We start from the raw sequence: 14,662 nt of genomic DNA on the forward strand, positions 1-14,662 counted from the left end.
AAGTGACTCCAGAGAGGACCATGTTCGAGTAGCTCAGTTTATTCATCAATAAAAGAGGCTCTAATTCCAGCAGCATGAGTGGATTCCAGAGCCTGCTCCCCTTATCAACACCAGTCTATGCCCACATACCGAGCAGCTGGTCATGTCCCACCTCCCACTAACAGCTGCCACTGCTGCTTCATCCTGTGCAAGCTGTCACCTCCCTCTCCCTCTCTCTAGCAAGAGCTACAGTCTCACTCATCCTCCTGCACTTGCCACTGGGAGGGGAGCTGTTAGGGAGTGGTTGTAGAGTGGTGTTGTGATAGTGTTAGAAAAGTAAGCTGCTGCTTCTGCAGGAGTGGGAGCAGTGGGCAGTAGCTCTTTGCTGGAGGAAGCATCATTTCAGCTCTCTTAGAAACTGATGCCATCCAGCTGTTCAAGCACTTGTCTGTCATTTTCTCTGGGAAAAAGTGTCAAAGTGAATGGAAGTGCAGAGAATTAGTATTTTCCATATTACATTGATACATACTTGGCTGTTATTGTTGCTCGATAAATAGGATAGAATAGAGCTTACCCAAAAAAGCGTTTTTTAAAGTCTTTTGCTTAACAGTTTTCTTTGAATCTTTGAAACAGTAATTCTAACTATCTTCCGCTTCAGAAATATTTCTGCTTGTAATGATTAGCCACATGAGGCATGATCAGTAGTGGTGGCATTCAGAGTTCATACAGTTATCTGGCACAAAGGGAGCCTGGCCCATGACCAGGAATTTTTTGTGCCACCTTACATAAAGTACATAATGTCTCTAGTGTACATAATTGTCTCTAATGTTTAACATGAACATAACATTTCCTTAAAAAGCCAAGGTACTTTTAGTTCTGCAGATAAAAGCTTTGTTCCCTCTCTGCTCTCTATTATTAATTTGCTATAATGTGCTCTTTCTATTTGCTATCTACTCATCTGAGAAAATGTTAAACTAAATGAAGTAATTATATAGATTTTTGTTGTTTGAATGTCTTTTTTTCTTGTAATTTAATGAATTATAGTTATGTCAGTTATCAGTTAAGAGTGTGCTTGTTGGCTGTTCACTGTTAGTTGTTTGGAAAAATGCTAAGGATAAGAGCCACTATTAGTAAGTTAACTGTACTCAACTAGTTAACCAATTAGAATATTAATTTTCATAAGTCTGCAAGTAATACAACATTTTAGTCTTTGGTGTAATGTGAAGAGACAGCATTCTCCTGGAAATCACTTTAGACTGTACTCATATATATGGTCATACAAAACTTTTTGTTCATACGGTCAGTTTACAAGGAATTTTCTTCTTTACCACTTTTCTCATCTTCTCAGTACAGACCACACCCAGCCTCTGTGGCTGGCATAAACATCTTAATTATCTTCCCTGTGTTTGTAGCTGGCTTTCCGCTAGTGCCTATAGCATTGCTCCTGGGACACCATGGAAATTCTGTTCATATTGTACTGTACATCAGGAAAAGGTTCCTTTCTTCTAGCAATAATATCAAGGCTTTAATTTTGTAACTGTATAAGAATAGAATATTTTCCATAAATATTTGTGAATGTGTTCTGGGTGGAATTCAATTTTTTTTTCTTTTTCACTGATGCTTGCAGCTGAATATTTTATGGATAGAACTGTTCAGGCTTAAAGCATAAGGAATACCATAAGACAAAACATTCTTTTCTCACTTCAGTGACACTATGTTCTGGAATTCCTTCTGAGCACTTTGAAACTCCTGAGGTTTCTGAAGTTATATGAATCAATTAATCAACAGATTATTAATAATTTTTTTTGAAAGCAGCATTTGTGGTTAGAGTCTATGTTGTGTGGATGACACAATATTGAAAGTAACTAATTTGAACAAACAAGCAATATTCTACAGAGAGAATATTCTCTCTATATACATATACCCTACAGAACATAAAGAACATAAAATAGTCTATATTGTGCCACCTTTAAGATGACTACATTTTTTTTCAAATCAATCATAATTGCATCTAACTTATTAATTCAAATTTTAAAGTCAACATACAGTGTTACCCATTGTGGATAGACATATTAGAATATTTAATTTTGTAGTAAGTCTCATTTATTGCTAAATAGATTTCTCCTCTAAATCTTCTCATCAGCAAACTATATAGAGAAACACATGCGTAGACCAAGTAGGGTTAAAGTATTAATGTACGCTAAGGAGAAATGTTTATCATTTCCCTATGATATAGCTTGAATGCCTAAAAGTAACTGTATAAAAGTGGTAAACATTAGGACATAGTCCTGATCTGTAAAGGATCAGGATGTACTCCTGGATGTTCTCTATTTCTGTTGGGAGCTGTTCAGACTGCGCTGGTAGTTACGTACATATAAATTCCATTATTATAAACTGCTGGAAACTGCTGCAATACCACACATACACAGATGCTTTCAAAATAAGAAAATACGTTTTTGTGCCTAGACTACTTCAAAAATTGTGAAACTAAAGTTGACAATCCCTCTCTACCCTCCACTGAGAGAAAACTGTCATCTATGTCAAATTCAGACCTTTGCAAAGGAAATTTCCATTTAGTCATTTGAACCAAGAAAGAATTGCAATGATAAATTAGAATGGCTGTCATGCCTGTACCTATCATAAAACCAATTTTCCAAAAATCCCATAAAATGCTTATTCAGAGCCACTGCAGTCTTACTGGCACTTTCTCAGCTTCCCACCACTGAGTATAAACAGTTGGTAACTGATGAAATACGGCACTGGCAGAGGCCCTTGAAGAATGAAATGGCATTTGGTTCTTGCCTGCCATAGCCATAGAAAGCTGTGCTTGTGAGATGAAACTCTAAGAAGTAATAAACACATTCACAGAATCTCTTCACTTGTGAACAGTCTTAATGACATGGGGGGCCATGTCATCATCAGCTGTGTTTGCAGCCAGCAATACTGAACCTTTATATGTCACCAGTACTTTATCAAATGTATATTAATTCATTCCTTCTAACCTTTTGACTTTGTTTTCCTCCTCTGTTGTGTTCCTAGGTTTTTAATGACCAGCAAGTTCTATGAAGTCTCGGCTAGAAAATGGTCCACTTTAGATTCAGTTGAGATTGTACAAGATGGAAAAAAGTTTGCTAAATTTAATGCTTCTGCCATCTCTGCCCCTGCAGAGTATTCATTTCATTGTCAGCTGGTAGGAACAAGCGATCTCTATCCTGCAAGGCTGGTTCCATCCAACGAGGAGGCACAAAATTGGGATGTTTTCATTTCCAAGTTGCAAGTGAGTATGCATTGCCATTTCAGAGATAACTCCAAGAACCATTATTTTGTATTGTAGGTGCTGGATGATACGCATTCATAATGTCCTTACTTCATTTCAGCCTGAGGGAAAATGAAAAAGAAAAGCTGTTCCCCTAGGTGAGCTATTCAATAGAGGGGTAAAAAAGACACCAGTTGCTGAACAAGGAGAACATGAAAGCACAGTTTTGAAAAACAAAACTATGTAGTTGTCCACAAAAAAGAAAAACCAATTAAACCAAATGTGCTTAATCAGGCAAAGAATGACTAAGTCCTCATGCCTGTTTAATGAATTGGGCTGCTCTTGGAAACAGGGGCCTCTTAGGTGGGTGGCTTTATGTTGCTTACTTTGGTTTTGTTTGATTTCTTGGCACTGTTTCCTAGGAAAGTACAGCTTAGTGTGGCTGCTGTTTTCAGTGACATGGACTGTCTGTACTCCTGCAGATAGAAATAAAGGCCAGTGCAATTAGATTTAATGGGAGGTTTGCCATGGACTTCAATCAGCAACGCTGCTAGGTCCTGCATGGCCCAGAAGGAAGGCAGATGGCTTTTTCTGAATGACATGTAGCTTTTCTGCATATTTATTACAGTAGTACAGACTACATATGCGAGGTGTAGATGATTACACCTTTACTATTTTGAGCTTTGTTCTTGACATAAGAGAAGCATAACAACATTTATATCTTAAAATAATATTGCACTAAGGGATCTCTTTGATAAAAGAGATCATGAAAATAACAGGAATAATTTGTATTCTATTTGTCAAACATGAGCTAACCGCACAATAACTGGATACAAATGCTGATATAATTGTATTTATAATTTTGATAACAAACCAAATCTCAATTATCTGACTCAAGGCTTAACATTTCTGCTTAAACAATGGAAATCTCAAAGAAGGAACATCAGTGCTTAGATTTATTTTCCACAAATTCCAATATCAAGTCTCACCATTTTTTGAGAAACAATGTTGCAATATATACCAAAGGTGCGAAGGTTCCTTATGATGGTATTTTTTATGCAAAGGCCTGAAAATACCATCGTACATGCAACTGTACTTTGCCTAGTCAGCTCTTTGGAGTTAGGCTTTTGCATCACTAAGGTATGAAAGGACATGGCCTATGAAATTAAAAAGTGTTCACTTAGCATCTGTCTTTTCCTTGAATTTCTATATGCATTGATATTACTACATTCTTAAAGCTTAGCTACACCTTGCTCCAACCTTAGTAGGCATCCTTTCATTGTGGTCTTAATGAAGAGTAGATGTAGTTTTTCACCTTCCTTGTTGATTTGGAATAGCAGTTGCTTCCACTGTTCAGACAACACAACTTCCAGTTCCTCTTGAGAAAGGACTTTCTCTCTGATCAGGTCCTAAACATGCAACACAACCTGAAAACTCCCATTCTGATTTTTTCTGTTGTGTGAGAAAACAGAAAGTCACCATTCTGGGCTCATTTCCAAGTTCTATCTGAACTAAATCATACTTTTCCAGGTATCTTCCACTGAAAGGTGATCTCAGTATCAGTCTTTGTTATTGCATAAGGTTTAGAAGCCCCTGAACTCCATTGTATGGTGAAAAAAGCACGTGGGATGTGCTCAGTTGTTGCAGCCAGCACAAAATCTTGTTGCTGAAACTGAGGAACATGATATTCATGCCAGTGTTATACACAATGATTAGAAACCAGGATCCAATGCCAATCAAACTGGCACAATTGCACTTTGCAATGCTGGTCCTGAAAGCAGAATCACAGTAACAGAGGGATGATGGCAGCTGCACAGGGAAGGCTTGCATAAGCTGTTCCTAGGCAAAATTGAACTGGTGTAGCCTTTTACTTCAGTTCTGGGGCTGGTTCCCTCACCACCATCTAGAGAACCACTGTGAGGTTCTGTCTAGGCATGCTCACAGCCTAGGGTGTCACCACTCATACTGTACAGAGCACCAAAACTGCTCTGTGTTTGGTGGGGTTTTGTTGGTTGTTGTTGCTACAGGAATGTTTGTTCTGCCATAATACCTTTGTCCTTTTGAGGATCTCAGAACTGACAGGGAAGTTAAAGAGGCTGCCACCAAAAGCACTACTTTTCTTTAGTATGTGGGGTTTTGAAGCACTTTGAAACCTATGAAAAACTACCAAAAAAATTTAAAATCAAGAATATTAGGATTCTTTGTGGCTAAAATATCTCAAAGTTCAAAAATCAGAACGTTGGTGTGCATTTAAGAGCCATAAAATCCACATATTTTACTTGAAGTTTTTGTCAAAGGTCATGTGATGAGAAATCTCCATTCAAAAATATTTAAAAATTAACAGTAAATACTGACTTGTATGACCAAGACAAATGACTGGTCTAAACACTAAAATTAAAACTTCCACAGTACAGAGGCCTGTGTACAACAGGCGTTTGCATTCATAAAAATTAAAGAACCTCATGCAAGTATTTTTAACTTTTCTATATATGCTGCTAGGAGTTTCATTTTTATCTCCTGCCTGGGATCTAACACCCCCACAGAAATGATGAAGCTTCAGAAAAACAATAAAATAACCCTGCATATTCTTAATCTTCTGCTTAAAAGTAGGCAGAGGATGTAAAAAATGTACAATTGAATCTTTCACCTCTATGGGTCAATGAGCATAATGCTGTTTAAAAAAAAAAAAAGACCACTAGAATTGAAATATCAATTTCAGTATTTCTGGCTCTAAGTGAGGAGTGAGAAAGCCCTTCTAAACTGAATATACCTGTTAAGTGCTTCAGAGAGTCCTTGTAAATGTGGTAAGAAGTGTGTATTGTTTTACAGAATTTCAATCCATTTTTTGGTACACAAATGACATAAATCATCACCTGCTTTCTGGTTTTATTGTCAGTAAGTCTTTCAGGCTACATTTCATCGCTCCTATTCACATTCTCACTTGTGGTCAAAGCAGTGGCTTAACAATTGAAGGCTTTTGCAATCACATGTATTCTCTAAAACTGTGCAAACAGTTGTCCAGGCCTACAGCTTATTTTCACTAATCCTGCTTTAATCAGAAGTCTGAGTACCTTTGGTGAAAGCAGACAGTTTTTGTGAGTTACCATGATCTGACTCGGAAAGGTTCTTTTAAGAGGCCTGGAAAAGGTTGAATTGCTGAAATTGTCTTCACATTATCTAAAGTCTAAAGAGACGTCTATTAATCTATTATTAAATAGATTAATAAAACTATTATTGGATAATAATAGTTTTATTAATCAGCATTCTGGAAGGTACAGACACTGCTCATAACACACATATTACATAAACATTACCTTCAGGCACCTGAGTTGTGAGGGAGTGGAAACTGAGAGTGCTTTCTGGTGTAGCATGGTGTGCAGGGCACTGATTTGTTCTGTCTGTACCAACACCTTTCCTAGGAATTACAAGATCTTTTATTACCACGAATAAACTCAAGCTTTCAATTTATTTTATTGTAAATCCATTTCAATTTATTTTATTTTACGGAGTGGGAATACATAAAAGTAGAAATCCATGATCTTCTGCTTTCTTGCTTATTGCCTGGTGAGAGGAATGATTTTAGTAAAATAATGCTTTTCTATTTTATTTGATAATATTTTATACAAAATAGTAGTTTTTAACATGTTGCTTCTTTACCAGTGGGTTTATGATATTTGGTGGTTTGCTTACACACCCATTTCAAAGATTCTGTAAATGGATAAGAATCCCAGTCTTCATTTTTCTTTATAAAATTATTTAAGAATTAAACAAAATTAGATCAGATTAATTCTTTCCTTCCTCTTCTTCCACCAGTTAGATTCCCTTTCCCCTAAAGGAATCAGTGCTTATGCCATTATGTGCACATTTGTAGTGGGGGGATTGTTGTCCCTTTCTTCATAGTTTTCAAAATGTCATGTTTTGACCCTGGCCAAATGCCAGGCTCCTTCTGGGCTAAGCAAAACCAACACACTAATCCTTCCATTGGTTTGAACAAAATTTCTAGAAAGTTACTGATCTCAAAGGCATTGTTTGATGATATTTTTGAACACTTGGTGACTAGGCAGAGAATGTATTTCCAAATTTGTTGATTTTTCTGAGGAGGATAATATGGTAGGAGGTCAATCAGCGACAGACATTGAGAGTTCAGTCAAAGCAGACATATAACAAACTTTTCAATCTGCTGGAAAAGTTTATATGGCTTTCATAAGTTACTAGACAATACATATCCCATACCTCAATAAACCAAGCCTTCCCTTCTGTTTTGAGTCTTTGCTGCCTGAAGAGGAGGAAGAAAGTTTTCACAACTTTTTTCTCCTTGAACTTTCACTAAAACTCAGCCAAATAAAGGTCATCTTTATTAGATGCATTTTAAAATGGGCTCCAGGAGTTTTGTTTGTCAAGGAGCTATTAGCTAAAACTCAGACTGTTTCAACAAATCTCATGATCCTAACAGCCTTAACTCTCATGCCTTTGAGTGCTTTGAGCTTCCTGGTTCTGAAGTGGTCATTGAGCTGATGATCAATGAATACTGATATACTGATTATGTGGATACAGAATACTGATCAGAATACAATGAATGCAGAATACTGATCATATGTCCTTTCTGGGACTTCACTTCTAAATGTAATACAAATTTGTGAACTGGGAAGCCTACTTCTTACAAATACATGGATTCTGCATCTTTAATTTCCTAGGTGAAGAGGAGACCTGGAAAATTGTTTTGCAGAGGATTTGTTCTCGCTCTTTATTTAGTGGGCAGAGTGTGATTGACAGTTAAAAGGTGTGGTTTATTGTTATTACCACATATATGCTGAAAGTGGGGACTACGCCCTGTACTTAAGCACACTCACCTATCTACCTTTCATTTTCAGATTCAAGGCTTCAACATTGTAAACAACCAGTTTTCCTATGCAAGTGACTGTACAGCTTTCTTCACTCCTGGAATCTGGATGGCCTTGGTAACATCTATAATTTTACTGTGGATCCTGACCTATGGAATCCATATGATCATGCAGCTCACAACAAACAACAGATTTGATGATCCCAAAGGTCCAGCTCTGTCAGTTCCTCAGACAGAATAGCCATGGATTGACTTAATGCTACTGTGGCTTTTCCTGGTCTGATGCTTACGATTTTTATAACCTTTTTACTTCATAATATGTATGACCTAAAAAGATATCGTAGGAAGAAAAGATAATTAAGCTACATATAAAAATGATCCTTGTGCTTGGCAACATTAATAATTCTACTTGTTACTATGATCATTTTTTGTGTTAAGGTTCTGAAGTGAGACTGTAGAAATTATTATTCTCTCTGACCATTAAAAACTGCCTGCAGATTAACTTTTATTGGCAAAAAAACCACAACATAGATAATTGGGAAGGCTAAAATATTTTATGGGAAACTATATATTGAAAATACTTGTCTCTCTAAAGGCTCTTTAGTAAATATGTCATGATGATGATACATCTTAAGAATTTTAACTGTGTCTTGTAATTTTTTCTCTTGATTAAAAGATTGAGAAATGTACAGAACTAATAAAGTGTAAGTCACTAAATAAATGGTCCTGAGAAGTCTTTTCAAAATACATCACTTTGTTCAGATGTGGAGAATGGGTAGATTAAGATTTAGCTTCCATCTACTGTTATTTTATACCTGTGAGAATTATGTTGATTAATGCTGACTTGTGATTGTTTTAGCCATGGACAGCTGATGGGGTTCTAGGCAAGATAGGTCCTTGTCCAAACTGATCACAAAATTAGATTTGGTGTCATGGCAATTAATGCAGCTTTTCAAGTTCAGAACCTATTACAATTCAATGTGCTGGTGCAGACAGCACCTTAACAGAGATAAGGTAGTTTTCTTGGCCTCCTCCATTTTCCACCCCTCTTTGGAGACATTATGAAGTTCATACAAAAAAACCCAGGAAAAGTAATAGATAAAATCATAGAAGCACTGTGCTAATGTACTGTTTAAGTCTGAGCTTTTTATGGTCATCTCAGTGCTTCTAGAAGCCTGAAAACATTGACAGTGTGCTTCATTCTTCTGCAGTTAATAGAAACACTACATCTTCTAATTGGGTAATCTGATTATGGACTGAATTACTAAATTTTATGAAGAACTAGGAAACAGTAAAAGAGCCATGGTAAATGATAAAAAAGTTGTAAAAATAAGACTTATTCTTTCTTCTGGAATGTTTTGTTATGACTGTGCATGTTCAATTAGTAGCTGAAAAATCAAAAAATACCATTTTGCAAAATTACATTTGTGAAATGGGAAATATTCAAACTTTTCTGATCTTGATCCATGTCATAGTACAATGATACAGAGGAAAGACAGTTGGAATCAACTATTTAACTAGACAGAGAATAGTTTCTGTCCATCATTTATGGGTGTCATACTTTTATTATGCAGTCCAAAAAGTAAATTAAATGCTGTCTGAAGCTATTCCTGCTGAATCATTCAATCCTGACCTGAAACATAAAAGCAAAGTCATATAACTAGCAGAGGTGTCTCCTGTGCTGTAATATTTTTCCCAAATGTTTTTCAGAACCTTAAAGAATGCATTTGATCTACACAAAACCTCTGTGTTAGAAAGGTGTGTTTTCTTTGCACAAATTAGTTGCCAGGAGACAACTGGACTTGTTTTATTAATTCTCCCTTCAAAGGAAGTTGCAGGAATGTGACAACTGAAAATGGACATAATAGTCATGTAAATGAGTGCTAGAAGACAGAAAGGCTGTTACAAAGGACTTGGTCTGTAGAAGACAACTTTCTTAGGACCTTCATCTAGCTTCAATAAAATTTGGAACAGATTTTGTTCAACAGTGATGGTAAGAAGAATGGAAGAACAGCTTTACCAGGCCATGTAGCTCAGGATTCTATTTCCAGCAGTGGTTTAGGTATGGTGAGCATCTAGTAGTACTCCCTGCAGATGTTCTCCCATTCTCCACCATTTAGCTCAGGTGCTTCCTCCACCAGAAGTGTTGTCTTTGTATTTAATAACTCTGGGTAGAGCTGAATTTGTCCAGCCTCCTCTTGAGCCTGTGGGCTCCCCTGGAGCTCACAGTGTCCTGACTGTAGTATGGCACTGGGAATGTTTATATCCTCTCTTGCTTGCCTGGGATGGACTCTGGAGAAGAGAAAAACAGTCTTGTGTTGATTGTATCATGAGGGAAAGATAAGCCTCTTTCAGAAGAGCTGTTTGTTGTGTTTGAGGTTACACATTCCAGGGTGAAGGTGAAGGCATTTTTAGTGAGGAAAAGCTTTTTCTTTCTACCTTCTGTCACAGCAATGATACCAGGCTTTGGCAGGTAGGGCCTGTGGGGGGATATTGTCTGTTTCTATAGCGACATGGGATATCTTTGTGATGGAAAGATCAAACCACAAGGCTGATCTTGGGGCTGTCCTGGGGGCCAGGTGGACTGGGCCCTGGGGACAGTGGCTTGTCTGTCTTGGAAAGGAACTGCTCTCTGTCCACATGGGATGGGTTCACCTTGGCTGCTGGCAAATGTCCACCCTGGTGCTCAGGCCACCTGGACACAGACATCCCAAACCCCAGCTCAGAGGGCTGTGCAGGCTGCTGGAGTCCCCATGCCCTCTGAAAGCTCTGCAGCCACACATCACACTGCCCTGTGCCTGGCCACACAGACAGCTGATCACGTACTTGAGCAGGGCTGGCTTCCTTATTTTGAAACAGGACTGTGCATCAGGAAATTCTAGGGGGATTTTGCACCTGTCTGTGTTTATTTCCCTTTCTGAATAAAGCTAAAACCTGTCAGGGGCCTTCCAGTTCTGCGTACTTCTGATTTCACAATTCAGCTTAATCATAAATGTACTTGTTAAAACATGCCTGTTTTGGGAGCTGTTCCAGACAGAATATTAGCTCTGTCTGGAAAAGTGTGAGCCTTTAGGACTTCTACCAGAGTTCAATGAATTTATCAAAAGTACTGACTTCTGTGTGTGCTAGCTCATTTCTCTACCAATTAAAAAATATATATATAATAAAGATGAAGGGGATGATGGGTAAGAGTACTAGTTAGAAAAGTAAAAGCTTTTCATATATATATATATGTGTGTATATATATATATAAATTACATTTTATGAGAAAAAGTAACTTAAAAAAAAACTATGGCAAAACTTGAAAAAATCAATTTAACTCTGAAGAATCAAGACTAAAACCAGAGAAATCCCAAAACTAAACACAAAAGTCCTGAAGGAATAAGGTATTTCATCACAAAATTCAGCAATAGTCATTTGTTGGAAGGGATAGCTGAGATGGAGCTACAATCTGAACCTCCTGATTTGTGCCTGTAAAATTGCTCATTTCACAAATCATATAGAAACCCAGCAATGACTTACAATGACACAAAATTATAATAGAAATGGTCCAAGAACAGTATTTTTATAGGGCAATAAAGGAAGGCAGATTATTCCATCTGCAAGGGAAAACTCAATGAAGTAATTAGCTCCGCCTTTCTTTCTGTGTGACTAATAAATTATATGCAAAGCTAAATCAGCTGAATTATTAGGCAGTGGCCAGGCATTAAAGGGTTCTGTAATTATTTCAGCATAAACTGAGGTCAAACAGGATAAGCTGTAGAGGCTGAAAACAAGGAATGACCTTGAAAAGCTAATTCCTAAGATAATCAGAGACAGAAGAACGAGTCTGAATGTTGGATAATGGTCACTGCAGGCAAAACAAATAGCAGTAGTGGTGATAATTTTCAGGGCAAGTATAGTGACAGTCTTATCCTTACCCTGAATAAAAGGATGAGAACATGCACAAGAGGGGCAGGGACTCCTTTTCCTGAAGGCTGTTTTTAAATCTTACATTCTGTGGTGGATTGACCTTGGTTGGCTGCCAGATGCCCACTTGGCTACTCTCCCTCCTCCTCCTCCTCAACAGGACGAGGGAAAGAAATAAGATGGAGAAACTTGTTGGTCAAGATAAAGACAGTGATATCTTTTAGCAGTTCCCATTATGGGCAAAACAGATTTATGGAAGATCAATTTGTTGCCAATTAAAATATATTGGGTAGTAAGAAACCAAAACAAAACTAAAACAATGCCTTCAGTCTGCACAAATGCCAAAAAATTCTATGGTGTCTAATACCTTCAGTAAAAAATCCTGATCTTCAGTTTGCTAATAAAGGTTCTGTTCTCAGGTTAGTCCATTACCTATCAAAAAGTAATGCAAAATCAAGGAGAAAAGAGCAGTTTCTTCAGAACTCAGATTTCTAATGGCATAAAAATTTTTGAAGTGCAGGGAGGTGGGACAAGGAAAAAAACAACCCAGGTATTGTGCCAAGGGGTGGTTCCTTAAGCAAGCAGTCTCTCCTTGCCAGAATGTGGGCCAGTGTCTTTCTTAGTCTTCCTACTTGTGTAGGTGGAAAGGGGACTAACCACAGTGACTGAGCCCAAGAGCAAATCAGCTGCTGTTGATGTCCCACAAATGAAGTGGCTTCCTTCTCTCCTCCACAACATTTTGTATACCTCCTGTGGGAACACAGGTCCCCTGCTCCAGTTTATCTGGATTTCTATATAACCCCTGGAGCTGGTATGTTCTTGAGTTATTATAGTTGAGCTTCATTTTAGACTGCTTTTTGTGTCATTCATTATTGCCATAGTAGAAGATAGTTTACTGAATGATTGTATATTTTCTGCTTTGTAAATAGCAATGTAAGTGTCCAGTGGAAGATTGAGAAACCTATTTTTAGTCTTTCTTAATATTTCTTTAACTAATTATGTAAAAGTAACGTAAAATGAATGGTGTACAGACACCATGACATCACATGCAACTAACTTTAGATAATGAAAACTGCAAAAATAATGTTTGTAATGTTTAAAAAAACCCTAACAAATGCTTTCATAAAAGTAATTTAGGAAGGTGGATAAGTTAAGGACTTTCTGATGTAATGTTTGAATCATAATTTTGTGTATCCTATTTGCTCTAGGCAAATATGGATGCATATGGATAGCAGAATGATCAATTAAGTTATTTAACACATATCTTTCACTGAAGTGTACTGGCATGATTTAAGATATTGCTGTCGCTACCTGCCCTGTCTTTCATTCATGTATATCTGTGCCTCAGCTGCACACTGCTGTGCTCCACTAAAGATGTAATATATCAGATTTTGCACTGGAGTAATACAGATGCAGTTTCTTGACTGAGTCTGTCATTCCTGCTGCTGACTAATACAATCCTGGCAGAGGAGAAAAGCAGATAGCTGCAAACACTGATGTCTCAACATATAGCAATACTGGGGTAAGATTTTTACTACAGTTGTCAAAACCGGGGAGGGGGGGGGGGCGGGGAAGGATACAAATAGCCATGTGCCTTGTCAGGATCAACATTACAGATAGCCTGACCAGCTCCAGTTCAGGGAATGTGTTTTCTGTCTCTGCATGACTCAACACACTTCAGCTTCTGTCAGGGCAAGTTCAGGAGTGCTGTGTTTCATATCCTCCTATGAAGACCCCTAAGATCCAGCTGTGGACACCTTCTCTCATTCTGTGTCTCCAGACTGCAACAGAACAGGGATGTGTCAGGTCCCCAACAAGTCTCAACCCTTCTCTCTAGTAAAAAAGAGGAAAAACAGATGTGGAAGACGAAGGGCAGTAGAGATCATAATATTTTCCTCAATAGTGAGAATCCTTGCACTTCTGAGTGGTTTCCAGAGTCCTTGCCTGGAAAAGCAAGGCTGAAAACAGCCACTTCTATTGGAGATGTGCACACCTGTGCAATGCTGGGCTGTCTTGGAACACTGCTCAAACCTTCCTATTTCTCTCCCAGAGCAACTCTTTGGGGCTGTGTACAAACTAAGGCAGGAGTCACTGCTTTGGCTGCCCTCCAGAAATTCTGAGGTAGCTGAAGGGGAGTGTAAGGAGGGCACAGTGCAGCTATATCACATTTTTCTTCTCACCTGCATGAAACATCAGAATTGGACCCCAGCGTGCTTGAAACAGAAACCTGACTTCTGATCAGAAAAATCTGAGTTTTCATCTATCTTTTTATTACTAATTAGTATTACAATAACAAAATAGACAGTGTGCTTTAGCTTGTAGAGCTTTCATGGATATGTACTGCAAGAATGGAGCAGTTCTATCAGTTTTCATTGATTTAGATTTACACAGGAGTTTTTGCCAGTGTACTGATTGGTTTTCACATCAGAATTTACACCTTAATAGCTTACTGCTACCAATTTCTGTGGTCTAACAGTGAATAATAGATACCTAAATGAAGATAAATTAGTATGGTGGGGATTTTGTCTGGGTCCCCTTCCCCTTAAATGGCAAAAAATTCTTTACTGGGTATATGAGGGAATTTATAATTTGCACATGTTTTGACACAATTTGAACCCATTTCTGCTATAATTGCTTTTATACCACTCTGAAGTTCAAGGGGGCAGAAAGGGTTTCTT

General features: G+C 37.8%; 2 protein-coding genes across 4 annotated transcripts in view; both read left to right on the top strand.

The window, feature by feature from the left end:
- Window positions 1-8,796, top strand: part of LOC146443294 (V-type proton ATPase subunit S1-like) — a 45,717-nt gene extending 36,921 nt beyond the window's left edge. For both annotated transcript variants that reach the window (XM_085042155.1, XM_085042163.1), the window contains 2 exons: window positions 3,019-3,256; window positions 8,107-8,796. In XM_085042155.1, the coding sequence (XP_084898281.1) occupies window positions 3,019-3,256; window positions 8,107-8,316 (448 nt within the window). In that variant the 3' untranslated portion in view covers window positions 8,317-8,796. The remainder of the gene's footprint in view (window positions 1-3,018; window positions 3,257-8,106) is intronic.
- A 2,633-nt stretch (window positions 8,797-11,429) lies between these two features.
- The window catches only part of SLC13A1 (solute carrier family 13 member 1), a 48,861-nt gene continuing 45,628 nt past the window's right edge, over window positions 11,430-14,662 (top strand). Inside the window, exon 1 of one of the 2 annotated variants that reach the window (XM_085042140.1) lies at window positions 11,430-12,795. The gene's annotated coding sequence lies outside the window, so the exon portion shown is untranslated. The remainder of the gene's footprint in view (window positions 12,796-14,662) is intronic. The other variant, XM_085042132.1, reaches the window with a different exon arrangement.

Source organism: Lichenostomus cassidix, chromosome 1Aa (genome assembly GCF_008360975.1).
Source record: "Lichenostomus cassidix isolate B80296 chromosome 1Aa, HeHo_3.0, whole genome shotgun sequence".
Taxonomy (NCBI): domain Eukaryota; kingdom Metazoa; phylum Chordata; class Aves; order Passeriformes; family Meliphagidae; genus Lichenostomus; species Lichenostomus cassidix.